At 40.7% G+C, this 27,736-nt stretch overlaps 1 protein-coding gene and 1 long non-coding RNA gene across 4 annotated transcripts in view; one reads left to right on the top strand and one right to left on the bottom strand.

Annotated features, from left to right (window-relative positions):
• B4GALT6 (beta-1,4-galactosyltransferase 6) overlaps nucleotides 1–8,806 on the bottom strand; it is a 67,733-nt gene extending 58,927 nt beyond the window's left edge. The window contains exons 1-2 of one of the 3 annotated variants that reach the window (XM_035718471.2): nucleotides 8,675–8,806; nucleotides 7,352–7,593 (exon numbers count right to left, since the gene is read on the bottom strand). In XM_035718471.2, the coding sequence (XP_035574364.1) occupies nucleotides 7,352–7,593; nucleotides 8,675–8,802 (370 nt within the window). In that variant the 5' untranslated portion in view covers nucleotides 8,803–8,806. Of the gene's footprint in view, nucleotides 1–7,351; nucleotides 7,594–8,674 lie in introns of those variants that run through there. The other 2 variants (XM_025429232.3, XM_049112805.1) reach the window with 2 other exon arrangements.
• LOC112647910 (uncharacterized) overlaps nucleotides 8,735–27,736 on the top strand; it is a 43,519-nt gene continuing 24,517 nt past the window's right edge. The window contains exons 1-2 of the long non-coding RNA XR_007412091.1: nucleotides 8,735–8,875; nucleotides 11,187–11,401. This is a non-coding gene — a long non-coding RNA (uncharacterized LOC112647910). The remainder of the gene's footprint in view (nucleotides 8,876–11,186; nucleotides 11,402–27,736) is intronic.

Raw genomic sequence — 27,736 nt, 5'->3', positions numbered from 1 at the left:
ATTTCAATGAGTCCATTTTCCCTCCAATAATACTTCATTTCCCACAAGTCCACAGGATTTAGATTCACTTATACTGAAACAAAATAGCAGAGTTACATATGCTGCTCAAGAATGCAATCTGACTGGTAGCAGCCTCTAAGAATGCCTCCCATTCCCTTGACTATAGACTAACTAGACTGAATGATTCTTTTTTTTAAAGATTTTTTTTTTTTTTATTCATTTGAGAGAGAAAGAGACACAGAGAGCATGAGCAGGGGGAGAGGCATAGGGAAAGGGGTAAGCAGGCTCCCCGCTGAGCAGGGAGCCTGACACAGGGCTCGATCCCAGGACCTGGACATCATTACCTGAGCCAAAGGCAGATGCTTAACCATCTGAGCCACCCAGGCTCAGATGATTCTTTTCAAAGAAAATACAGCAAGAGTGATGGAGTCATGAGCTGCCCTGTGGAGAGGCCCACATGGCAAGAAGCGAGGGAGGCCTCCAACTAACAACCTGCAAAGAGCTGAGACCCTCAGTCCAACAACCCTCAGGAATTGAATACTGCCCCAATCCACACAGGTGAATTGGAAGGCTCCCCATTAGAACCTTCCACCACAACCCTGATCAACACTCAACACTCTGCAGCCTAGTTGAGAGACCCTGAACTAGAGGCATGCAGCCAAAGCATGTCCAGATTCCTGGCCCATAGCAACTATGAGATAACAATATATTTGCTCTTTAAATCCCTACATTTTGGGGTAATTCACAAAGTTATAGATAACAAATATACTGACCAATCCAATTTTCTCTACTATTCCTAATTCCCAGCCATCTCTCCATATCCTCCCCCAAGGTATCTAGCTAACATATACCATCCCAATGGTATTGATGAGTCAGCTGCTAAGAGATTTGCCATACCAAGAGAAGTGATCTAATCAGAAGCATTCAGCCAGTCAGCAATTCTTTACTAAGCCCCTACTGTGCACCAAGGTAGAAACCAAATCTCTTAATTTAGGAAACAGTTCACTCTATACTAAGATTTGGTCACATAAACTGAACGCCTCACTCTAAACATATAACTCAGATACCTACCTAATCAAGTATGAACTTCCTCCATCTCCTTATTCATCTAATTTTTGCTACTGCAAACGTCTTTATGTCCTCTTCTCCCATCTCCAAATTAATATACCTATATACTTGCTCCCACTCTCTCTACCTGCTTTCCCTGATTCCAGTCTTGTTATCTTGAATCCACTCCTACCAGTACCGCCTAAGTATTTCTGAAATGAAAATCTGATCATGTCACTCTCCTACTTAAAATTTAAGCTCAATGGCTTGACATTGTCCTCGGACTAACATCCAAGTTGTCGTAGCCAGTTTACAAGGATCACTGACTAGACCCATATTCACCTCTCTGGCTTCAGCCCACACTCCCCTCTGCACTCCATGCTTTAGCCCCTATATTGTTTTCTTTTAACTTTCCGTTTCTCCTTCATCTCTTAGCCTTCAAATGTTCCATTCCTGCATGAAATATGTTTCCCCGAGCCAATCTTTTAATTACCTAACTTAAGCTTCTGGCCTCAGCTTCATCTTAATCTTCTCCATAATGCCTAAACCAGTTTAGTGCCAACTGCACAACCAGGGTCCCCATAGCAAATGAGACTCTACTCTAGAATAGTTATTCTTCAGTTGTGAGGATTTCTCACTGGCAATATGATCTATGAAGACAGGGACCATGTGGATTCTGTTCAATGCTAAACCATAGTGCCTTCTGCAGACAAAACATTTGCTGTATGAAAAAATAAATGAAGTCTTCCTAGATACATATCGTAATCTGTTCCCTTTCTCAAGTCTTCAAACCCTGTCCTCAGTCCTTAAACATTTATATAAGCTCAGGTCTTCCCATCCTGTTTCCCCCTACTTTCCACTAAACAAGCACTTTCATGTGATCTCTGATTTACTACCCAATTTGAGGCTATCTGATCAGTCAAAACAAAAACTGCTCTTGGAGTAGCTGTCACGGACCTCCTACTTACGAAGGAAGTTCTCCTTCCACGTATTAACCCCATTTCAATACTTCTCTCGCTAATCATCATTTTTCATTCATTCATTCATTCATTCATAAAGGCCTCACTTCACTCATATGATCTCCTTTCAATTTCCTGTTCCTATTTCTCCACTTGCCCTAAGCTGTTATATTTCATCCATGGATACCTTCTCTTCAGTTTCCATAAGTTCTCCTTGAGTGGCCATCTAAACTTTCCATGGTGTCAACCTCGATGACTGCCTATTTGAAACTGGGGAATGAAAAGGGTAAACAGAGTCTCATGGGAAACTTTTCACTTGGGCTTCCTCTATATTTTGATTTAATCCCTATCATCCCATGTTTAAGAGTAACTGACTCAGTGAGTCATTTCTGCTTGCAGGAGTTCGGTTTTATCATTCAGGTGTGTTGGGAGAGAAATAGGTAAGTACCATTCACCTACATGCTAAAGACAGCTAAATCTCTCTCCTGTTAGACATTTCTCCTGGGCTCCAGTCCTTATTTCTACCTTCCTACCTATTGACAAGTTCTTCCTGGATATCCCACAGGCATCCTAACTCAATTTCTCTAAAACCAAAATAGCTCCCTCAAAGCACATACCTTTCTAATATTCCCTACAACCAGCCAGCCGGTTGTCTAAGCTAGAATACTAGCATCATCTTAAAGCTTCTCCCTTTCCTTCATGTTACTTTTCACATCCTCGCAACTCTGCTCAAACCCAACTATGACCTTGATCAGGTTCTAATCTTCTGAGTTAGTGAAATAATTTCCTATCTGGTCTCCCTCCAACTGGTTCTGCCCTCTATCACCATGCTCCATGCTAAAAGAAATGCTTTAAAACAAAGGATTGCATCATTCCCCCTTTCAAAACTTCTGATTTTCCCTGCTACTCCCAGTACAAAAATTTGAGCATGGAATGAGTGACCAGCAAAGGAAGGCCCAGAGGAAAGGAACAGTCTACACGATGGCCTGAATAAAAAGAACCCCTGAAAAGAGCCACGAAGGTCAGAGAACTTGGTGAGGAAAAAAACTAAAGGACCTTTGAAACAAAAGCAAACTATAAGAGCTCAAAAAAATACCCCACAACCAGGCTTACCCAGCCAGGGCCAGGTGGCTAAAGGACTATGATAAGAAAGCTGCAGGGCAACCTGCCACCTTATGAACTAGCCAAGAGAAACCCAGGCAAAATATCCAGGGACTCTCAGCAAGGACCTAACTAAGCCACCCCCTCCCATAAAACCTACCCTTACACATATACCCACACACCCTGACCACCCATTAGCTACACCAGTACCACTAGAGCACAAACTGCCTTGAGGCCCAAATAACAAAGCACTTGCCAGGTAATTTCTTAAAGAGCCCATAGGAATCCAGACCAAAGTGCCCCAACCAGATTCCACCTCTACTCAAAGAATAAAACAGCCTATCAGCACATCTAGGAAAGGTCAGAACCTCTAGTGAGTCACACAGTGAAACCCTGCTCCCAATGGAGTTGTACAGTCTTTTCCACAATACTACCCCAATGATCATAGGCACATTGACTTTTTCTTAATCATAGCCAGTTTTGATAAATCTATGTAAGTCAAGACAAGCTTCTCCCTGCCAGGAGTTTTCAGGACCTCAACACGGAAACACTAGGCTGGGCAAGGGAACCCCAAGACTTTTTCTCAACCTGGCTGATATGCCATCCCACACTCTCAATGGTAGACAGCTGGAAATGCTACTATTTTCCATTAAGTCCCTTTGACCATACTGTCCTATTGCTTATTCCAGATAAATCTTACCCGTCCTCAATAGCCCGCTCCAATCACCAGCTCCCGCTGGAAATAAATCCTTAACCAGCCTTCACTAATGCATGCCTTCCAAGGACTGGCTACAGCTCTTTTCTGGTGCTCATTCCATTAGCATGAAGGAAGTAACTGTGTCTTAGTCATCTATTTTCTGTGCCTCAAACAATGTCTAGCTTATCTGAGATACTCCATTTGTGTTTGCTGAATGAACTCATAAGTCAGCTCATCTTGTCCTATGATGCTATAGCAGGGAAATCTCAGTATGTTGTATTGGAAGTTACACTGGAAACTAAATACTAAATGGAATTCCATTCTCAATCCAACCAAGTCAAGATCTTGGTGAAAAACTGCACTCATCTTTTTTGCAATCATGCACAAAAGTAAAATGAGAACAAGAAAGCCATTAGTTAGTTAACTGCTCCTGACTCTACCAGGTGGGCTAGGGAAAAATTTATCTTCCTATGGGAGTGGGTGTCTGCAGACCAGTTTTCCTTGGTACTAAAGTTCATAATATAATCTATTCCTGTGTTTCCTGCATGAATTAGAAATTTCAAGGAAAATGTTTCAAATTATTCTTAAAACAATGAGCTTTGAGTTTGATGGAACTCATTGTAGAGTAACACCCAAATAGTAACACCCAAATAGTCAAATAGTTAAATGTGAGAGAACATTGGAAACTAAAAAGATTATGCTGTCTATAACTGTGTGGTACTACTATCTGCTCAGAGGGGAGGGAAGGAGGGAAGGAGAAACAGGTGAAGAAGGCTAAGGAAGAGGAACTAAAAATGAGAAAAGAACTGCCTGGGGGAAGGTGCATGACAAAACTAGGTCTGTGGATAGAAAATGTAGGAAAAATAAATTTAATGTCTATACAACAGGTTGATGTGGATAGGAATGATACGGACTTTTTAACAGAAGACACTTGAAACATTTATTTAGGATCAATAAAAAGTGCTCTCTTACACCACATAAATTTTAGTCACCAGAAAATTTTGCCCAAAGAAGTAATTCAGGCTAAAATATGAACTATTTCAAGAAGTTTCTCTGTACATTTAATGTAAATTAAAGAACCGAATTAGTTTGGGATATATCTTAGTTAAGAAATCTGCAACAAAACGGGAAGTATATACAAAGCATTTCTGTAGCATACCAACGTACTATGGTTAGCCTGAAAATCAACTTGTACAGATTTTTGCACCGTGAGCTGAACTAGCCATGTTTTTCACAAACTATCATTTTTACTTTAAAGAACTGACAAACTTGGTTATTTAGACTCCTGCATTTGACCTACATTTTCCCCTAAAATGAACAAAGAGAGCCTGACACTAAAAAATAAATAAATAAATAAAAAAGCTGACAGTATTTGTCGCCAATGATAAAATTCGAGCTTTCAAGCAAACGTGATTTTTGGAAAACTGCTTCCCAATACTTAAAAGAGAAACAAGGAGACTTTTTTCCTGCTAAATAACACTGGTTTTGGGAAACAGCTACAGTTTAACAAACTGATAGCACTCTATAAGCTTTGGTTTTCATTCTTCCTACTGGCTTTAATCAATTTTTTTTAAGTCATAAATTATAAGACCCACAAAAAACAATAGTTTAAACTGTGTCAACCTAATCGTCTCTAAGAAAACTGCCAAATTTTTATGACCTATCAAGTGATTATTCTATGGTAACCATTAAACTAATCCATAAGTGAGACGGATGTATTAGTATTTCACATCAATTGAATTTTAAGAATCTACAGCTAATCTATCAACCTACCAAGAAAAAAAAAAAAAGGATGGCTATCAAGTAACAGGTAGAATTCGGATTTCCTTTGGTTAACTTTTTGAGTAACATAACTTCAACAAAGTCATTCAAAATACCAAGAACGTTAACATTGTTGCCTAAATGCAAAAACCCTTTTTCTCTAAAACCTCTCAAAGTTAAGTGTCTGATTAAACAGTATCACCCAAAGATTTCCAACCTTTAGAGAGCTACATGACTAAGTAAAAACTGCTGTAGAATAAAGAGTTAATTTTTGAGACTGCCAAAATGGCAGAGGACTTTAAGAAAAGCCAGCCAAACATATTGGCTAACTACTCTCAAATCCACTGAGCTACCACTGTCATTTCTACTACAGGCTTCCAGGGGTTTTTATTCAGCCTAAAGAAAAAAACTGCGTCAAAGGAAAATAATATCTCAAAATATTCACACTTCTTCAAACTTTAACCTCAAACTTCTATTTTGGAATACATCAAAGGTTTCAACAATTTTATGTCTTCTCTGGCATCATTCTCTTAGTTTATACATCTGACTTGAATCCAAAAATTTAATCAAGAAAAGTCACACAGAATAAAAATTCTGTTTTAGAAAACAGAACATCTCCAGGGGGTTTGTTTCTTCCTTCTTCCCTGCAATTCATTACAATAATCTATTACCCCACAAGACAATGCTCTGATACCAATTGCCATCTCAAAATTCTGCAGGTGTTTTCACTGTGTAAGAGGCCATACATTTTTGGCTGACCCAGGGAGAAATGGCCCTGGCTCAAAAGACAGTATACTAGAGCCTAAAAAGAAATAATAGGAGATACACACTATCCCTAAATTAACCTTAAACTTATACTTTACATTAAATATGTTAACCATAAATATTTACATATACACCATAAATATTCAACGTTAAATACATAATAATCAGGAAAAACTCAGAAAAAGTTTTGGAAATACGATGCGTTTTAACATTCGTATGAAGTTCTCTTATTTTTGATTCATTAGAATGCCCCACTGGTACCTTTTCAACCGGAGGGGAATAATCAGAATATTCAATAAGCATATTTGGCCCAAAATGTGATTAAAAGGTTAAAAATCAAGCTACAAACTGGCCTGTCACCCTAGTCATTGTTTGATCTCAGAAGTTATCCTAACAGGTAGCAGAGTCTACCTACCCTGGAGAAGCGGGCTAAATAACGGAGCATTGTTTTCATAAGAAAACCCAAGGCCCCCAGATTCCTGAACGGTGGCACAAATGTTCACTGACCTCATTCTAAAAAAGTGACCTAGAACACGACAATACATACGCGTTCTTGAGCTCAACCACATTCCCTGGCGTTGGTTTCTCCATCACGTTTTCTAAACCAGTTACGTTATACCTGAGGACGTTCGCTTAAGACGACGATCAAGGCACCGAGCTGAAGCTCAAAGACTCGGCGTCAACTGCATAAAGCGGGGCATGAACACTCAGGACGGCGACCAGGGCATCCGGGGTCACCACGCCTAACTGTGTCGCGTCCATCTAATGCAGTCTTTTAAGTCACTGCAACCTGCACAGACGAAACTCACGTAGCGAAGCGGTGCCCGGAGCAGCTCCTCCGACCCGCCCGTGAATGTCATTTCAAAGGAAACGCTCTCGGCGGCCCCGGGCCCCGCGCTGCCTCCCCGCGCTGCCTCCCCGCGCTGCCTCCCCGCGCTGCGCACCTTCCAAACCCCGCAAGCGACATCCCGCCTTCCCTGCGGCGTAACCGCGGGAGGCGAGGGTGTGTCTCGGTGCTTACCGATGCCCGGGGCCACATAGACGAAGTAGAGGCAGGACGACGAGAGGGAGAAGAAGAAGATGAAGGCGAGCAGGGAGCGATTGGAGACCCGCATCATCCGCTTGAGCACAGACATCTTCCTCTTCCCGGCCGGCAGCTCGGGCTGCGCTCTCAGGCCGGCCTGGGGGGCACCATCCAGGCCCTCAGCCTGCGCGAACGCGCCAGGAACCCCGAGGCTGCAACCGGGGCCGCGCGGGGAGGACCTAGGGCAGAGGGCCGGGGCGGGAAGGAGGAGGGGGGAGGCGGCGGACGGAATGAATGGGAGGCCGGAGGGCCGGGGGAGGGGAGGCGCGGGAGGGGCGAGGAGGGGGCGGGGAGCGAGGCCGGGGGCGCTCGGGGGCCGGGGACGGCAGGGCCTGGGGAGGCCCGGAAGGGCAAGGACGCGCCTTCGGCCCGCCCGGCAGCGGCGGGGGGGGGGCTGCAGGTGCGGGGCGGCGCGGCGCGGCGGGCCGCGGCCGGCCCGGGCTCCCCCGCGTCCTCGGGGCGCAGGACGCGAAGCCCGGCGCTCGGGAGGCCGCGGCGTCTCGTGCCTGCGCGGGGCTAGCGTGGGCGCCGGGGCCGCAGTGGGCGCGCGCGGCGCGCGGGGGCCCGCGGGGGCCCTGGGGGCCGCGGAGCCGAGCGCTGGCGGGCGCGCAGCCTCCTGCTCATGCCGCGCCGGGCCCCGGCGCCCCGCGGAGGGCGCGGGAGCAGAGCGCGGGCGAGGGCGAGGGCGAGGGCGAGGGCGGCGCCCCGACCCCGGCTCCCGCCGCCGCCCGCTGCCCGGCCCGCCGCAGGCGCCGCAGCCGCAGCCACATTACCGCCGCCGGCCCGGGCGGCGCCGCCCCCACTCCGCCCCCGGACGCCGGGCGCCGCGCGCTGCGGGCTGAGCGGGGGAGCCCGAGGGGGAGGGGGAGCCCGGGCGCCGTCGGGGCCGCGCCTGGGTCGCGGGAGGGGGCGGGCCTGGAAGGGCGCGGGAAACCGGGACCGGCGGGCGCGCCCGGAGACCCCGCGGGGCCCCGCGCTCGCCCTGCAAACCGCGCGCGGCGCTGCCTCGGCACCCCACGGAACCCGGAGGCCCCCCCGCTCCCCTCCCAGCGCCCCAAGCACCGCGCCTCCTGATTGGCCGGCGCCGCGCCGAGCAACCTGCCCCCTCCCCTCCCCCCGCGCCGCGACCTGGGCCGCCGCCTGCGTCACCGCCCGGGACCCCGGCTCCCGCGGCTCCCCCGGCGGAGGGTCGGCTGGTGAGCCTCGGCTGCGCGCCCCCCCCCCCCCCCCGCCAGGGATCGCTAATGAAGGACGAGGTACCTGGAGGGGAAAGGGGACCTCGAGGAGGGGACTTCGGATGGTGTAATTCCCTCCCGAAATACCCGCTCCGGGAACAAGGTTTTTCTTCCGTCCCGGATGAACGAAACCTTCCATCCCGCACTTCTCATAGAGACATGCTGTCAGGTTGTGCAGTGGATCGGTGTGTGTCCCTTGTAACAGGACGTGCCTTCCCCTCTGAAGGTGAGCACCGGGGAGTCCTATGGCAGCTCCATCCAAGGGCGGGGGGGGGCACTGCTGTGCAGCCAATTGGCCGTTGAGTACTGCGGCACCAACCAGCACATTGTTTTAATACCCCTCCTAGGCCGTGGTCTCGCCTTTGTTCAAAAACTGCTTCTTCCTGCTAGCAAAATAGTCCAGAGCCTAAGCGGTCTCACAGTTTTCCAACGTGTGTGTGAAGGTGTCTCAATCTTGTAGGAAGTGGCTAGATGCCCCCTACCGCCATTTCTTGCTCAGGATTTCCAGATGCAGTGGTATGGACCCATCACCGCTCGATTGCCGGCAAGTTTGGTACCTTCTTTTTTTTTTTTTTTTTTTTTTTTTAATTTTTATTTATTTATGATAGTCACAGAGAGAGAAAGAGAGAGAGGCAGAGACACAGGCAGAGGGAGAAGCAGGCTCCATGCACCGGGAGCCTGATGTGGGATTCGATCCCGGGTCTCCAGGATCGCGCCCTGGGCCAAAGGCAGGCGCCAAACCACTGCGCCACCCAGGGATCCCAAGTTTGGTACCTTCTTAGCAAGATACCCGTGCCTTGGATGGTCCCTTAAATAGTAATATGCTACATGGAGCCCGAAACACCTGAATTTATAACTAAGGCCTTTGATTAACTGCGAGATTCCTGGCAAACTACTATCCTCTGCAAGCCCCCCCTCCTTGGCCCTCAAATGATGGGTGAGATACCACCTTGCAAGGCTGTGGGGTTAAACGGGGTCACTATGTAAAACGCCAAGCGCTCTGTCTGGCACATAAGAGATTCCCTCGTATGTGGGAATGTCAGACAGTTGCCTGAATGGAATTGCCAAGTTCAAATTCATTTTTTTATATATATATATTTTGGTTTTTTGGAATTCTCCGGCTGATTGGATATTTAATGTGAAAGGAAATGACAGTATTCTGTAATATTTTTGATGCTTGAGGGGAATGTGAAATACAAATGGAGCAACATTAAACAGAAATAAAAGTCACTTTTAAAAAATACCTATGCAAACAAAAGAAATCCATGAATGGTGAGGAGATAAAGAATTTCCTTCTCAGACCCTGCTGACTTTTCATCTCTCTATTCCCACAAGTTCAACGTTGTTGTTTACAAAGCTACCACCACCATGCTGGCTTAGCAATGGCCAGGTCTCAGGCAACCTTGGCGTTGTATAAGGAAAGTTTATTATTAAGCTAAGAGGGAAGTATTAACATCATAGAAATTGATTATTAATCTTATTTTAAGAAATCTGATGTCCACGTATAGATGTGCCTGGCTAGCATAGACGACTGCCACTCATATCTCTCTCAAGTTGACCACCGTACTTGTTAAAGCTCATAGTTGCTAAGAGAGTAAATCTTACAAGGTCACATCTCAAGAAAAAAAAAATTACAATTATGCATGGTGACAGATGGTAACCAGATTTATTGTGGTCATTATTTTGTAATGTATACAAATATTGAATCATGCTGTATACCTGAAACTAATGTAAGATTTTATGTCAACTCTACCTCAATAAAAAAAAAAAAAAAAAAATCAATTATAGAAAAAAATTCAAATTAAAAAAAAAATAAAGACTGGTTTGTTCTAAAAAGAAAGACTGGTTGGTTCTCTCCTGGAGTAAAGCAGTGTGTACCAGAAAACCAGCTTGGTTGGTGCACCCAAATAGCACTTTTATCACCAGTCACAGAAGCAGCCAAGCCCCTAGAGCCAGAGAGCCTGGGGTGGAATCCCAATCACTCTCTGATCAAATGACCTCAAAGATTACTTAAGCTACCTGGGCCTCCATTTCCTCATCAACTAAAGATAATCATACTACCTATTAGTGTTGTAAGGATTAAATTAAATGAGTTAATTCCTCTAAAGAACTTAGGGGAGCCTGGTACCTAGTAAGCACAATTCAAATATTTGTTCATTTTTTTAACCTCTCTTTTTTTATTTTTTTTATTTTAAATTCAACTAGCCAACATACAGTGCATCATTAGCTTCAGATTTAGTGCTCAATAATTTTTCAGTTGTGTGTAACACCCAGTGCTTATCACATCATGTGCCCTCCTTAATGCCCATTACCTAGTTATGCCATTCCCCCACTCACCACCCCTCTAGCAACCCTCAGTTTGTTTCCCAATTTAAGAGTTTCTCATGGTTTGTCTCCTTCTCATTTCTTCCCATTCAGTTTTCCCTCCCTTCCCCTATGATCCTGTGTACTGTTTCTTATATTCCACATAAGAGTGAAACCATATGATAATTGTCTTTTTCCGACTGACTTATTTCACTCTTTAATCTCTCTTTTAGATCACACTCTGCCAACAGGAAAGGGTGATGCTGGTCTCCTGTTTAAAAACCGAATTCCCTACAGAGTCAGCCATGAAATCTCCAGCAGTCTGAAGGATGCCTCAGGAGCTCAGCTCATTTGTAAAGCCAAAATCCATGAAATACTGAGAGGTCCAGAAATGCTAACCAAACCTTTTCAAGTCCAGATTATCAACTGATACTTCCTCAGGAGCCAGGTAAAGTCCACAGCAAAGGAATGACCTTGCAGAAAGTTTAATTTTATAATAACAAAGCTAAGCTCTAGAATATCAAGGAAACTTTAAACTTACAGTAATCACACAAAACTGACAAAACAGTAAGACACAAGTGAATTCCATTTAGCTTCTTTGTTCTATATACATATATATATATTTTTTATTTATGATAGTCACAGAGAGAGAGAGAGAGAGAGAGGCAGAGATACAGGCAGAGGGAGAAGCAGGCTCCATGCACTGGGAGCCCGATGTGGGATTCGATCCCAGGTCTCCAGTATCGCGCCCTGGGCCAAAGGCAGGCGCCAAACCACTGCGCCACCCATACCACCATGTAGTCCCTTCATTATTTTCTGTCTGAGAGCCCTCGTGCCCTTAAATATTTGGGTATCAGACTAAGTTACATTATAACTAATGGTTTTCTATTGATATTAATCAGAAACATATTACTGAGATTGTGATGACAACAAAAAAAATGTACTTGTTTGATCAGGTGGATGGACATTTTACTTGGTTCATGCTGAGTGAGGATAAACAATATCCATTAAGTGTACTGGATTTTGCTCACAACCTCGGTAGCATTCAAGTCAGTAAGGTTTTTTTTTCTATAAATTGGGGGTGGGGAGAAGGAATGAAAGAAAGCACATTGAATCTTACTTTTATGGTTAGTTAGGGTTCGGACCTCCATATTACAATCACTGATTAAACATAGTAATTTTATATATTTAAATACAGGGTCTCAGCACCTGAGATTCAGTTAAAGAAAATTGTTGGGTTGATGAATTATGCTTGGACAGTTGAATTATTTTACTTACATAATTGGAATGTAGATTGTATAAGAGTTAGACATTGGGATTATCTGTAAAATGGAGTATATATTCTAAAATATTGTGTCACAAAAACTTTTTTTCTTTGAGCCCAACATGGGGTTTGACCTCACCCCCTGAGCTAATATTAAGAGTCAGATGCTTAACTTACTGAGCCCCCCAGGTGACCTTAGAAACTCCCCTTAAGTAAAGCCCATTTCCCACTGATTTCCATGATAAATGTAGTCAGAGTTCTGATGAGAAAAAAAACAAAAAACAATAGTCCCTATATCTTAGGTTATATTAAAGAAACTTTAAAATAAATGTCTTTCATTTGAGAGCAAACAATCCCTTTAAAGCCAGACTTTAATAATTGTATACATATGAAATAATCCAAACTTTATGATAATATTGTATTGTAGTTAAAATTTAAAAAGAAAACCACTGGAGAGATAAGACTCCCTACTTTAGCAGTTGACCTAAATTTCATACTCCTCTCAAATTGCCTTAACCCTTGATTCCTAAATCCAAAATCATTCTTTCCCATGGTAAGAATGCCCTGTAGCATTTTCAAGTATTCAAACCACCTTCCTATCATTTTCACAATATCCCTTTGGCATACATTTAGCAAGTATTATTATGTCACTAGGGATGAGGAAACTACACTGAGTTGGGTACAATATGTGGCCTGAGGTCACATGGTAATTAGGTAGCAGAGCTGGGGTAAGAGAGCTAAAATGTTAGCAGCCTTTCAGTGTCCTTTCCACAACCCACACCAGCTCCTGTCTTCCCAGGGACTATGTGGCCTATCAGAGCAAATGTTTTATTTAGTGTATTTTCCAAATTTTTTCTAGATGTAAATAGGTGCTATCCATCTTTCAAACCACCTTTACTGATTTTGCCTCAGACATCTGTGTCACGAAGTATATCAGTTATACCACGTGTACATGTTAAGGCACATCTGTCTAGTTCAAGCAATTGATAAGTCGTAATGAAAAAGTAATAGATTGTGTTTGCTTTGTCCATTCTTTTTCTCAGCATAATGTTGGTGTCTTCAACAGATTGCTAGTTTTGCCTGAAAGAGATTCTGAGCTGCCAGGCCTTGCCCCTGACTAGCCCCTAGACTGCCTGGGAAAAAGAAACCCGCCCATGCAGATGGAGTTAGAATCTGTTCAGAAAACCAGAGGTTTGGAGGTTGGGAAACAGACGATGAAAAGCAAAGACAGGAAATTGAAAAAGCCGCTAAGTCCAATACAAGGTAGTGAGTGCCTTGTGCCTTCCATGGAAAGGGATGTGACCTAAGTGCCTACCAGGGTAAATGTAGGGGGCTTTCTCTTCCTGCCTGAGGCTTCCATCACCCAGGTCCCATGCACTAGCACCACCCCCCCAGAAGCTGAGGAAAATCAGAGTATCAGCACACATATAAACCAGATGCATAGGACACACGGGCGTTTTACATACCAGCTGAGCAACCCAGCCCTAGAGAGAGTCCTTAAACACAGCCACTAAACAAACAAAACAGTAGCTACATCCCCAGAGCTGCCTTGAATTCCTAGCAGCAGTTAGTCCTGGGTAACTCTGAGAAATACCTTTCTTACTGATTCACACATCCATGCTAAAAAGAAGGAAAAAAAAGAAAACCACTCCTATTATTTGACACAGTTCAAAAGATTCTGCTTATTGGAATCAAGATAGCCCATCCTCAGTCATTTAATTTTTAAAAAATCATTTCCTGAACATGATTCTGTTTTGATGATATACAGTAGTCATCTAGAACCTCATACAAAAACAAGGCAATAAATAATTATTGAATGAATGAATCAACACACCCTTAACCTTTTGCATAATTACATATATTCCTTTGAGTAGCATAACATGGAACACAAGTTAGTTCACCTTAACTTACCCAGAGCATTTTATCAAAAGAGCCATCTTCATAGGTGTATGAGTCATAAAAGTAGAAGATAAAATGCATAGATAAAAGCTAGTGTACTATTAAAGTGTTCTATCATATCAAGAATCTTATACCTGTGGCAGCCAAAAGCAATAAAAAAAAAGAGAGTTTAAAATACAGAATAACCTTTAATGAAGGACATTAGTAGGAAATTTTCTATCCATTTTTTTATATCCTGGTTAACATCATAAGGCTTATAGGTTTTTCTCCATCTATTCTTTTAGTGACTAAATCACCTGGGGTGGGGGTGGGGGGTGGGGAAGGGACTAGTTTTAGAGTTTAAATGGCTAAATGTTGAAGTGAGAAAGAAGATTCAGGTAAATTTGATAAAGGATTTCAGTGCTTCTGTGTCTAAAAAGAGAATTTTGGAATACCAACATCCTGACTTAAACTAAAATTCACAAGTTCATAATCACTGGAAGGATTTAAGTCACTGTAACCAGGGATATAAAGTTTAAATATGTCAGAGTTAACCAAAAGAAATATAGAAGCCAGTCTTTTCAGCCTATAAGTACAAATAATACCAATTCACCATGACCAGTAAGGAATGCTCCAGAAATGTAAGAACCTAGCAACATTAAGCAAATTATTAGCATAATCCAACATATTAGGCCAAAGAAAAAAATTCAGTATCTTATTTTCAAGCAGGTGATTGTACAAATATACTACAATTTCATTACCTATCCTATTATTTGTGAATGAACACTGCTTTTCAATTGATTTAGTTTCAAATAAAACTAGTATAATGCACACATTATAAACTAGTATAAGATACACAAATCTTTGCATTTCTGTTGACTATATGCCTACTAGTCAAAATTCTTGGCTTCATGATATAGGCATGCTGAGATTTCAGAAATAATATAATGGTAGTCAATTCCCCAAAATTGTTTTACCAACTCACACTCCCACCAGTAACGTTTGAGATTTCAAGTTCCTTATGTTTTCGCCAACACTTGGTGTAATCAACCCTATTAATATTAGCATTTCAGGTAGAATATAATAGTGTTGCATTTTGGCTTTAATTTCCACTTTCCTAAGGACTATCAGGATTAAGCAATTTTTGAAATGCATTGGCATACAACATCTCCTCTGGAGGCTAGAAAAGCATTTGATACAATCAAGTAATTTCTGATGTTAAAACTTTTCATAAAATAGGGATAAGAGGATATGTTGTTGTTGTTATTTTAATAGACTCCATGCCCAGTGTAGAGCCCAGTATGGGAGTTGAACTCAGGACCCCAAGATCAAGACCTGAGCTGAGATCAAGAGTTGGAAACAACCAACTGAACCACTCAAATGCCCCTGTTCTTATTTTTTAAAGACCAGGAGGCATCAGTATGATTAATGTAGAATCATCCTTATTCAAATCATGAAAAAGACATGGACAGGCAAGAATTAGGCAATGCACTTGGATGAGAACATGAAGAGGTAAAAATAGTGAAAAGAAAGTGAGAAAAATTATTGCTATTTATAGGTTTGTGACTACCAAAAAAAAGCATTAACTGGAAAACCTGTTAGATCAAATAGGGGAGATCAATAAAGAGCCAATAAAAATAATATAGGCACACTTACCCAGTTCAGCATGGAGATACATTTTTAGGAATCAGAGCTCTAGCTGAACCTAGTCCTACAGTTCCTAATGGGGAAGTATTTTAAATATTGTACTGAAGCAATTTCTTAATCCTCTCAGCTTTTAGCAAAGTTTAAGATTACTTCAAAATGTCAAAAAAGAATCCTGCCAATCTCTTAATTTCCTTTATTCTCTGCTTCCTCAGGCATTTCCTTGAAAGCATAAGTTACCAGAAAATTTGTCTTCTAATATAACATAGCTTCTGATCCTCCTTGTCCCTTTGTTGTAGGTAAAGCAGTGTGGTACCATAACTTTGGAAATCGTTTATGTCAAAATTATTTACCAGAACTCAAAATGCGGGAGAAGCTAGGCAGAGGAAACCACACACATCATAGAACCACTCATCTCAGGATGAATGGGACATTGCCCACTGGTTATGTTTGGTAGCAGTGTACTCCACTAGTGCCTCATGGGTTGAACATCTGATGGCACACAGAGCACACAGAAAAATGCTACAGACTGTATGATTCCAATTATATTGCATTCTGGAAAAGGCCAACTATGAAGACAGTAAAAAGACCAGTTGCTAGGGATTCGGAGGGGGGAGGGGATGAATACGCAGAGCACAGAGGATTTTTAGGGCAGTGAAAATACTCAATATGATGCTATAGTGATACATACATGTCATTATATATTTGTCCAAACTCATAGAATATGCAACACCAAGAGCAAACTTTAACGTAAAAACTATGGACTTTGGGTAATAATGATGTCTCAATTGTAGGTGTATCAATGTAACAAATGTACCACTGGGATGAGAGTAACAAATGTACCACTGGGATGGAAGAGGCTCTGCAGGTTGGGACAGAGGTATATGGGGAAATCTCTGTACCTTCCCTCCAACTTTTCTGTGAACCTCTTCTAAACAATTAAGTAAATAAATAAACAAAGGGATTCCTAGGTGGCTCGGTCAGTTAAGCATCTGACTCTTGGCTTCAGGTCGGGATCCCAGGGTCCTGAGACTAGGCTGCCTCAGGCTACGCACTGCGTGTGGAGCCTGCTTCGAATTCTCTTTTTCCCTCTGCCCCTTCCTTATTGCTCTCTCTCTCTCTCTCTCTCAAAAAATAAAATTTAAAACTTAATTAAGTAAAAAAAAAAAAAACAAAGCTTTTAAAAGAAGGGCTAATTTGAAAAGGAGCACAACTCCTATTGAAAATCAAGTGTTTTATTAAGATAAATTTGCTTCCAGAAAAATGGAGACCAAAAAGGCTTGAGAGATGGAAAGGATAGAGGAATTCAGTATTATGAAGATGTGGATTCTCCCTGTGACCATGAATGTTGGAGAATGACCACATTAGAGAGTTACAATCACTTATCCCCAAAATAGATGGATGGAGACGGGACACTCAACAGTAAATGTGCTTCCAAAGCAAAAGAAAACTCCTTAACTATAATGTAACAATATTAATTATCACTGCCCATTACGTTTCCAGTATTCTTCATCTGACAAGGCATGAAAAATATGGTTATTGCCAAGGTGAGAAAAAAAAGATCCATCTATACTTAAATAAAGGAAGTCTTTCCTTCAGGAAGAGGTAAGGTAAACAGGAAGTATTTCTAGACTAGTTGGCTAAAACATCTGAGGTGGAAAGGGTCAGCACTCATAAACAAGACTTGCCTTCTAAGTGGAAGCATTATTGCTTACACTAAGCATAATACCCCTTCCCTTACCCTTGGAGCACAGATGTTCCAAAGAAGACTGGACACCTTTGACCACACCATCCTCCTCAGAATTATGGTATACTGGATGGGAAATGATTGCTCAGTCTCTTCCAGGCTCTACTGTGGGTTGGGAGAGCCCGTGTACTAAGGAGAGGACATGAAGTGACTTCAGCTAGAGCTGTTAGCTATACGATCTTCACCCCTGGTCAAACTGAAAAGCATCTGTAGGACTTTTGTTCACACAGATAATTTGCAGCAACTGGCAATTATTACTGAGTTATAGCTGGTTTTGTTTCTGGTCCTGTTGTAAGTTTTCTTAGAATAACTTCAATAAAACATTTCCCTATTTTTGCCATATGATAGAAATAGCTTAACCTGGGCAGGCCCCGGTGGCTCAGCGGTTTAGCGCCACCTTCAGCCTGGGGCCTGATCCTGGAGATCCAGGATCGAGTCCCACGTCGAGCTCCCTACATGGAGCCTGCTTCTTCCTCTGCCTGTATTTCTGCCTCCCTCTCTCTCTCTGTGTGTCTCTCATAAATAAATAAATAAATAAACAAATAAATAAATAAATAAATAATCTTTAAAGAATGGAAAAGATTGTATTGTCATTAAAAAAAAAAAGAAATAGCTTAACCTAAAATCCCACTTTATCAAAACAGTAAAATGCCTCTAACGTGAAACTGATAATACAAAACAACAAATAAATTTTGCCCCGCCACATGTGACATACCAGTCACTCCCAAACCCCATATCTCTTGGGGTTTTTTTTAAAGATTTTTTTATTTTTATTTATTCATGAGAGACACAGAGAGAGAGAGAGAGAAAGGCAGAGACACAGGCAGAGGGAGAAGCAGGCTCCATGTAAGGAGTCCGATGCGGGACTCGATTCCGGGACTCCAGGATCACGCCCTGGGCTGAAGGTGGCGCTAAACTGCTGAGCCACCCAGGGATCCCCCCCATATCTCCTTAAACCGTTATCAGTAGAATAATTTTTCCAATATGAATTGCATTGTGATTAATAACGACACTTAATTTTAAACATCCTTGATTGAGTTCTGGGTCTGCTTGTAAAATAACATTAAAATCTCTTGGGAAAATAAAAAAATAAATAAAATAAATAAAATAAAATAATAAAATAAAATAAAATAATAAAATAAATAAAAATAAAATCTCTTGGGAGCCTTTCTTATGTATCAAGAACCATGCTGTACAGTGGAGAGGGAATGCTGATCCGTTGAAATATAAGTCTCATTAAAATATTGAGACTTTTTTCCTATCTTTAGGAAGGATCTTTCTGGCAAGCCCTTCTCCACGCCCACAGAGCAAGGGGCTAAGACAATCAAAGTATACGTGTAGCAGGAGGTAACTTGTTATTAAAGGCGAGGCTGGCAAAAGGCGGTTTCCAGTTTAAACCAACGAAGTAAAAATAGCCCTGCCACCTCTTCTCCCTGAAATCAACTGAAAATAACAAGGAGTACGGATAAAGCTTCCATAATGCAAGAAAATACCTAAAATCGTGAACAGTGATATATGAAGAAAGCCTGGGCATGTTGGCCTTCTGTCAGGGAGAATGGTGTAAGCAAATCCCTACTCGGGCCATGGGGCCAGAGCTCTGAGTGCCCAGTTACCTCTGTGGTGGGACCCCTGAGCAGCAAAACAGTCCCCTCCGCCTCTGCCCCTCTGCCTCTGGAAGGAGAGGTGGTATCCAGACTGCCTCCGGAGCTTCTCTCACCTCGGTGACCTTGTGGCAGGGGCAGTATTCAGGCCCACCACTTCTCTAAGAAGCAGACTATCAGTGTATCATGTGAAAGCAACACCCAGGATGACCTGCACCCCTGAGCTGCCAATTTGTTTAAGTTGAAGGTTGTGAAAGCTAAGTCAAAGGTAAACATCCTGGAAAATTGTATCATATGGAGAGTCACGAAAAACCAGTGCAACTTCTAACTTGGATTAGAATTATGCCACCAGGTGAAGTGGTAAAACAGCTTTCCTAGGTGATGTCATGTAATGTAGCTGCTCCTCAGGTTGGGGGAGGCAGGGGCACTCCCTGGTCCTTACCCCCTCCCAGGCTGGGAACAACTTCATTCCAAACAGAAGTAGCCAAGAATGGGCCCCCATAAACCACAAGAAAAACAAGAGGGAAAAGAACATGACATAAGAAAGGTAGATAACAACCACATACCAGAGAGATTATACTATAAATGAAGTCAATATAGATTTTTTAATTCCAAAGAATTTTTCTTTAAAGATTCTATTTATTTATGAGAAACAGAGAGGGGGGCGGGCAGAGACACAGGCAGAGGGAGAAGCAGGTTCCATGCAGGGAGCCAGACATGGGACTTAATCCTGGGTCTCCAAGATCACACCCTGGGCCGAAGGCGGCGCTAAACCGCTGAGCCACCCAGGCTGCCCTAAATCCAAAGAATTTTTATACACACACATTTATCTGGGATATATATATATATATATATAGAGAGAGAGAGAGAGAGAGAGGGAGAGGGATACAAGGGCTCAGGAAAGCAGATGCAAAATATAAGCTGGCAGAGCTCAGGAGAAAATGAAAGAGAAGAAGAATACCATCACAAAAATCATATCCATATGGAGGGCAGAAATAAAAGAATAACAGATATTGCTGAAAACACAGAGATGTGAGATAACACACTTGAAAAAACTGAGCAGAGTGAAATTATAAAGGAAAAACTAGATAGGAAAGATGGGCAACAGAATTCATCACATGCATGCTTGGTACTGCTGAAGAAGAAAATAGGATACATGCAACAGAAAAAATTCAAAAACATAATTGAACAAACCAAAAAGAAAGAATATTTCTATTCATTTTAAATTTTTTTGGCTTTCTTTATTGCAAGTCTTGCATTTTGATTAATCAAGTTTTATTTCATTGCTTTTCCCCCTTTACTGTTTTCTATATTCTATTTCTATTATTTTATTGATTACCTTCAAATTTTCAACATACATATTAAATTTTTTATTATTTTCAGTAATTCTAAAATTATAGGTGTCTCTTTCTCAAGGATCTAGAATAATGTAACTTCTCTCCATACAGCCTACTATAACATGCCATGCCTACCATTTTATTTTCATTGCTTTAAACCCTATCAAATGTCTTCTTAAAATTATTGTTGCTGCTGCCTTTAGGAGTAATACATATATATATCTTCTGAGATGTTTTGCCCATTTCTCTTCTTACCATGGCTTCTTGCATCAGTTGTTTCCTCTAAGACCATGTTCCTTCTTACTTAAGTGTATATCCTTAAGGTCTTATAGTAAGAGTCTGTGATATTAAACTGTTGATCACTGTGTGTATAAATGTGTCTTTATTTTGCCCTCAGTACTAAATGATAGCTAGCTTGGCATAGATTTATAGATTGATGGTGATTCTTCCTTCAGTCTTTGAAGGTTTTGTGTTACCACCTTATGGTATCTATGGTTGCTATTTGATTGATTTTCATTCTTTAGTAGATAATTTTCCCTCCATCACTATTATAATTTTCTCTCTTTGGGGATGTTCTGTGGTTTCATTATTATGTGTTTGAAATATATGTTCTTATTTATACTGTTAGGGATTCAATATGTGATGTCCTTCTTAAGTTCTGAAAATTTTGCAGTAATTAGTTCCCTGAATATTCTACTTCTCTGTTCTCTCCATATTCTCCTACAGGAAGTCTGTTTGGCATATGTTGGATCTTCCCATTCCCCCTGCCTGTCTTTTAATTTGTCATTCAGTTTGCCATCTCTTCATCTCTGAGTCTGCTTCATTCTGAGTTAGAGCCTCAGCTTATATTCAGTTATGACAGTTATGACATTCAGTTATGACATTGCTTTTCTATTCTTCTTTTTGATCTTTTCAATGTGTTTACAATAAAAGGGATGCTTCTGTCTGGTGAGCTCAGTCTACCATCTTACAGGTGGTTAAAGCTTAAGTCAACATGTTCAAAGTGCATGCCATGTCCCAGAAGAAAAATTAATACAAACTAATCAACATTGATCAATATACTAAGTTAACAGCAAAAAAGAAAGAGTCTTCTGGATATTCAAGCAAAAAGGGTCAAATCATTACAACAGGGAAAAAATTAACTGGCTCCAGACTTCTCCACAAGAGTGTTGAATTCTACAGTAATTCTCAGAAGTCACCAGGGGAAAGAATGTCATGCCATAATTTTATACCCATAGAAACTGTTGCTTAGAATAAAGGCAACAAATACTTTCAAATGTGGAAGAAGTTAAAAAGTATACTTCCCATGAGCCCCTTCTTGAAAAATCTGCTGTACAGTGAACTTCAGTTAGCAAAGAGCTGAATGAAGAAATGATGGTGGAGGAATATGTGATTATTGAATCAGTAAAGACAACTACAACTAATCAATTCAGCTGCCAAAACAATAGAGCAGAATAGAAATTCAGATTTAAACACAAATGAGGGGGATCCCTGGGTGGCGCAGTGGTTTGGTGCCTGCCTTCGGCCCAGGGCGCGATCCTGGAAACCCGGGATCGAATCCCATGTTGGGCTTCTGGTGCATGGAGCCTGCTTCTCCCTCTGCCTATGTCTCTGCCTCTCTCTCTCTCTCTGTGACTATCATAAATAAAAAAATTAAAAAAAATAAACACAAATGAGTATGGAAATTCTATATATGTATATAAAATATATAGATTATATATACAATTATATATATATATGTGTGTGTGTATATATATATATATATATATATATATATATATGCACACACACACACATACAAGTGGCATTTTGGGGGTGCCTGGCTGGCTCAGTCAGTAAAAAATCTTGATTTGTGGATTATAAATTTGAGCCCTACATTGGGTGTAGAGACTACTCAAAAATAAAATCTTTTTTTAAAATGGCATTTCTTTGAAGTCATGGGAAGTAGGCAAATTAGTCATTAAATGGAGAAGGAACAATACTAACATCTGGAAGGAACTAGGTCTACTTAACTTTTTATGCTGAAAATTTCCAGGGTCAAAGTTTGAAGCATAAAAGCATAGAAAGTAAAAACTAAAAATATTAGAGGAAAAGAAGGCAAATCTTTCAGTTGTCTGAGAATGGAGAAGATCTTTCTAACAAAGACATTTTTAAAAACGATTGGGAAGGGTTACTAAACAAATACAACTTTCTTCATTGGAAATGTTCCATAGGCAAAGTTAAAGTCAATGACAATCTGAAAACAAGTGTTTGAAATGTGTGAAAGAGACAAAGAATTAGTTTCCTTAATATATAATAAAAGCACTTACATATCAATAAGAGATGGGAAAAGACAGCTTCCTGGGAAAAAAATAATTTTAAATAAATACAAAGTTGTTAAATGTATGCTCACAATTTTTAAGATGCAAATTATAATGGCAGTGAGATACCCTCTTTCACTTATAGATTTGGTAAAGAATTAACTGTATGGGCAAGATACTATCAGAGGCAGTACAAACTAATACAAACCTCTAAGGGGGCAATTGTCAGCATTTACTAATATTTTAAGTGCCCATGGGCTTTGGTAGAGCAATTGCTATTTTTAAGAAAATTATTCTGCAGTTCTACTTGTATATCTGTGCAAAGATATAAGCACAGGGGTATGTGTGTGCATCAGTGTCAGAAACAGGAGATAACCTAACTGCCTAACCTAAGAGACAGGTATAGCAGTGTACCTGCTGTATTATAGCAGTGTGATTGAATGCTCTGCTTCTAAAGGCCTAAGGTAGATTTCATGTGAATTGATACATCCTGGCATCTAAGCTCCAGAAAAGTGCGTAAATGATGGTCCCATTTACATCTTTAGGATTCTATCAGGTCACACTCAAACTGGATAATCTGAGGAGATTTCAAAGGAGGCTGTTTATAAATTTGGGAGGGTGTGGTAGAGAAACCTCTAGAGATAATGCAAGGCATTATAGCCACAAATAGACCTGAGGAGATGGGATAAAGTTACAGTTATCAGAACGGGATGAGAGGGTAGTTGGGACCACAAACAGGACCCTAGGAAGCCAGGCCAAGCCCACCTCCCCGCCATCACTTAGATCTTCCAACATGAAGCCAGAGGTGAGCAAGTCTGGGGATTAATCCATAATGGAGCTCTGAGCAGGGAAAGAAAGGTAGAGAGTTGATCTGGAGAGGGAAATGGGAGATATAAGAAAAGTGGGAGTATACTTGAACTGATGTACTCAAGAATCGGCATGAGGGGTCTTTGAGAAAGAGAGCCATGGGAATGAGAGTCTTTTGCAGTGTGAGGTGGAAAGAAATGGTATGTCTTCTGCATTCTTTATGTTACTGTTGAAAGTTTTGTAACCTTATGCATGTATTATTCTTTCAATTTAAAAACTAGCTGGTGACAATTTCTTTTAGGGAGAGTACTCTTGTTTAGCAAGCATCTTGGTAGGTCTTGCTGGCTGAAGAAAGAGAGGTCTGGGAGGCAAAGAAGAGAGAAAAAGAAACGGTTAAGAATAACTTGAAGAGGGACCCCTGGGTGGCGCAGCGGTTTAGCGCCTGCCTTTGGCCCAGGGCGCGATCCTGGAGACCCGGGATCGAATCCCACATCGGGCTCCCGGTGCATGGAGCCTGCTTCTCCCTCTGCCTGTGTCTCTGCCTCTCTCTCTCTCTCTGTGACTATGATAAATAAATAAAAATTTAAAAAATTAAAAAAAAAAAAGAATAACTTGAAGAGAGTAAGGGAACCCAGGAATAAATAGAAAATGGGAAGAAGTGAACAACTTTTTTCAAGTAAGCTCTATCCCCAACGTATGCCTCAAACTCAAAACCCTGAAATCAAGAGTGCTTGCTTTGCTGACTCAGCCAGCCAGACGCCCCAAAGAAGTGAAGAAGTTAAGGAGAGCTACAATGGGCACAGAAAATGCTGGATGGCTAAGACCTAAGGAGAAAAAAAGAACCAGAATGACACAGAACTCTAAGAAAAAGCTCTCTAATACCCAGTTTTGTATTATCCCAATCTTTCAGAAAGCCAGCTATATTCACTTGTACTTATGGTGTGTGGTTAGGGCGAGTGGGAGAGATTAAAAGGATAGGACTCTGCTTCCTGTTTGGGCTATTTTAGGACTGAGAATAAAGAAGAATTACAGTTAGCCAGACACATACAAAAAAAAAAAAATGTATTTCATCCTAAACCAGAAATTGGGACAGAATCTGACTTGGGAAAACATAAGCCCCTAGAAAGTCTTCAGCAATATAGGAGAGATGCTGATTTTCAGCATATTTGAGGTCGGAGACCAAGCCGGTTTTAAGAAAAGAGTGAGCCTAAACAGCTAGAGCCCTGAGGATGCCTGGGGAGCTGTGTGATATATATAGAACTCAAGGAGAAGCAAATAAATATATTCAAGGATAATTCTGACTCAGGTATTCCGCAGATGTCTAAGAATTCAGATGAAGAAATATGTAAAGCTCGGAGCTCAAGTACTTTGCATTGGCTTTTTTTTCATATCAAAAGGGTTAAGAGGTTTAAATATTATTCTGGAAATTGATAGCCAGTGTGTTATGATTCAGAAGAGGCTGTTAGACTTTTTCTATCATAATAAATCATGTATTCAGGCCCAGAATTTTTTTTAATTTATTTTTTATTGGTGTTCAATTTGCCAACATATAGAATAACACCCAGTGCTCATCCCATCAAGTGCCCCCCTCAGTCAGGCCCAGAATTTTAATCCGTCATTGTTATCTCTATTTTCAGCAAAAAACAACATTAATGACAACAACAAAAACTGAATATAGAAAACTGGTCTTAAACAAGTTTTGTGGTAAATGATACATCAGATTGTCAAGTACACATAATAATTCATAATAATTCTATAATTAATTACTAATCTGAAGAACCTAGAGGGCTTCAAAATATATAGAAATAATAGAACTGGTTAAGCAAAACCAACATCTTTCATAAAAGAGCATAGGACATCTTTTTCATTTCAAAAAAGTCCTGTATCTATTCTTAGTATAGTTTTGTCATGTCTTTTCCAAATACATGAGCTTTCATAAATAGTCAGGCATTTGGATTTTGCTTTTCTTTCTTTTTTTTTTAAATAAATTGCACTTATTTAAATATGTAGACCCCATAAATGGAAAAATTAACAAACCTATTTTCAAGTGGTTTTAGAATATTTACAAAAACTGACAAAATATATGAAAAAAAGCTGGATTTGTTTTTCTGAGACTGATGATGGGTTACAACTTTAGAAGACATAGTATGTAGGGTTTTTTTTCTTCTCCCAACCAATAATATATATTCTTGAATTAACCAGTTGGCTTAGGGATGCAGGCCATAGCCATTCAAGAGTTTGTTGGTTTTTTTTTTCATATTAAGGTTAAGCAACCTTTAATGACCTCCTTTGTACAACACATACAATAATCAACAGGACTGAGTGGCCCAGAGTTTTGGGGACATGAAAAGAGTCACATGTTTAGTAATTAATTTACAATTTGAGAGAGATATAAGAAATGTATAGGGAAATGTACATAGGCATATAAAGTTAAATCTTTATAACTATGACATATTAATATTCTGTTTACCTACCAAAAGAATTTAGCATAGGCTGTCATTTAAAAATCACAGATACAAAAAAAATTAAAAAATAAAAAAATAAAAAAAATAAAAATCACAGATACAACACAATGCCAAATCAGCCAAATAAGAGAAATAAGACAAAAGTCAAGTAATAAATATAGTACTAAATTCTCCATTCATAGATGGTAATATATAGAGTAGAGCTGACCTCAAACTCAGATGTTTTAACTGCCTTATAAAATATTTGTCGCTTAGTATATTTGAATCTGATGTTTTTTCTTAACTCTAACAAATTAATGAGAGTAAGAAAAGTACTTACACAATAGAATACGTTAAAAGATAGTATCTAATACTTAGCTATAAGGCAGAGAAAGTGCAGAGTTTACTTTCAATGTCAAACTGGGGCATTGTTTAACCAGCCTATTCACTATTTCATTATCTGGGGTAACATTGCTTTGTTTGATTTTCATACAGACCTGTGTATGATTTGTACATAAATTAAGATCTTAGACTCTGTAGAGTCACATGTTAACTTGAAGGCAAGTACAGTGGAGCAGCAAGGAATTTCTGTCAGGTAGAAAAGATAGCCCCAAAAGGTGATATTTTTTACTGCCCTCAGTATTAGTCTTATATCTGGGGCTCCTGGGTGTCTCAGTCAGTTAAGCACCTGTCTTCAACTCAAGTCATCATCTCAGGGTCCTGGGATCAAGCCCCAAATCAGGCTCCCAGTTCAGTGGCGGTCTGCTTCTCTGACTCCCTCTGCCCCTCCTCCCTGCTTGTGCTCTCACTCTCTCTCTGTCTTTCAAATAAATAAATAAATTCTTTTTTTAAAAAAGAGGATCAATCTGACATTCCTCTTAACATGTCCAAAAACACCCAGTTCCTTAAAATACTTTTTGAACAGCTCTATTATGTTGCTGATTTGCTCATTAATGAGTTAATAAATCTTTAGCATATGTTCATTCTATATTGGAATGAAAATCATGTTTTTAATTTCTTGAAAGTTATTATTTTTTTAAGATTTATTTGGGACAGAGACGGCATGCAGAGGGGAGGGGCAGAGAGTCTTAAGCAGACTCAGGGCTGAGCGCGGAGGTCCACGGGATGCTTGATCTCACCACCCCAAGACCACGACCTGAGCTGAAACCAAGAGTCAGTCACTAAATGACTGCACCACCCAGACGCCCTGAAAATTATAGTTTGACAGGTAGTTACGATGATTAAATGAGACAAGTCTAGAACATAGTAAATTCTCGATAATTAGATTTCATTAAGTTTCATATCCTAATTCTTCCAACCTTATAAAAAATATAACATTGTAAAATTTTTTTAAATTAAAACAAATATATAACATTGTTCACAGATGAAATACACACATATGTGTATTCATGTATTAGATGTGTATATATACATATATGTACATGTATTATATGTATAAAACTGATGTGTATGTCTTATACACAACACGTTTACTATCAAGAACCTTATGTAACTTCAAAAGAATCTCTATATATTTCCTTATTCCTATGACTGACATTAATGTCTCCTAGAAATGTTAATATTAACAAATAATGACAATATGCTCAAGCCTGTTTTTGGCTTTATCCCTAAGCTAAAAGTATGTAAACAGACCAAATGAGAAACAATAGCAGCATCGTAGAGATAACTCTGAGAATATACTAATTTGGGAAGAAAAGGTTACTGAGTGTTCTGTGAGAACTCTAAAACATTAGCCATGTT

The sequence above is a fragment of the Canis lupus genome, chromosome 7, assembly GCF_003254725.2.
Source record: "Canis lupus dingo isolate Sandy chromosome 7, ASM325472v2, whole genome shotgun sequence".
In the NCBI taxonomy this organism is placed as follows: Eukaryota; Metazoa; Chordata; class Mammalia; order Carnivora; family Canidae; genus Canis; species Canis lupus.
Note: the sequence above shows the minus strand (reverse complement) of the source record. Positions and strands in the feature narration are given on the sequence as shown.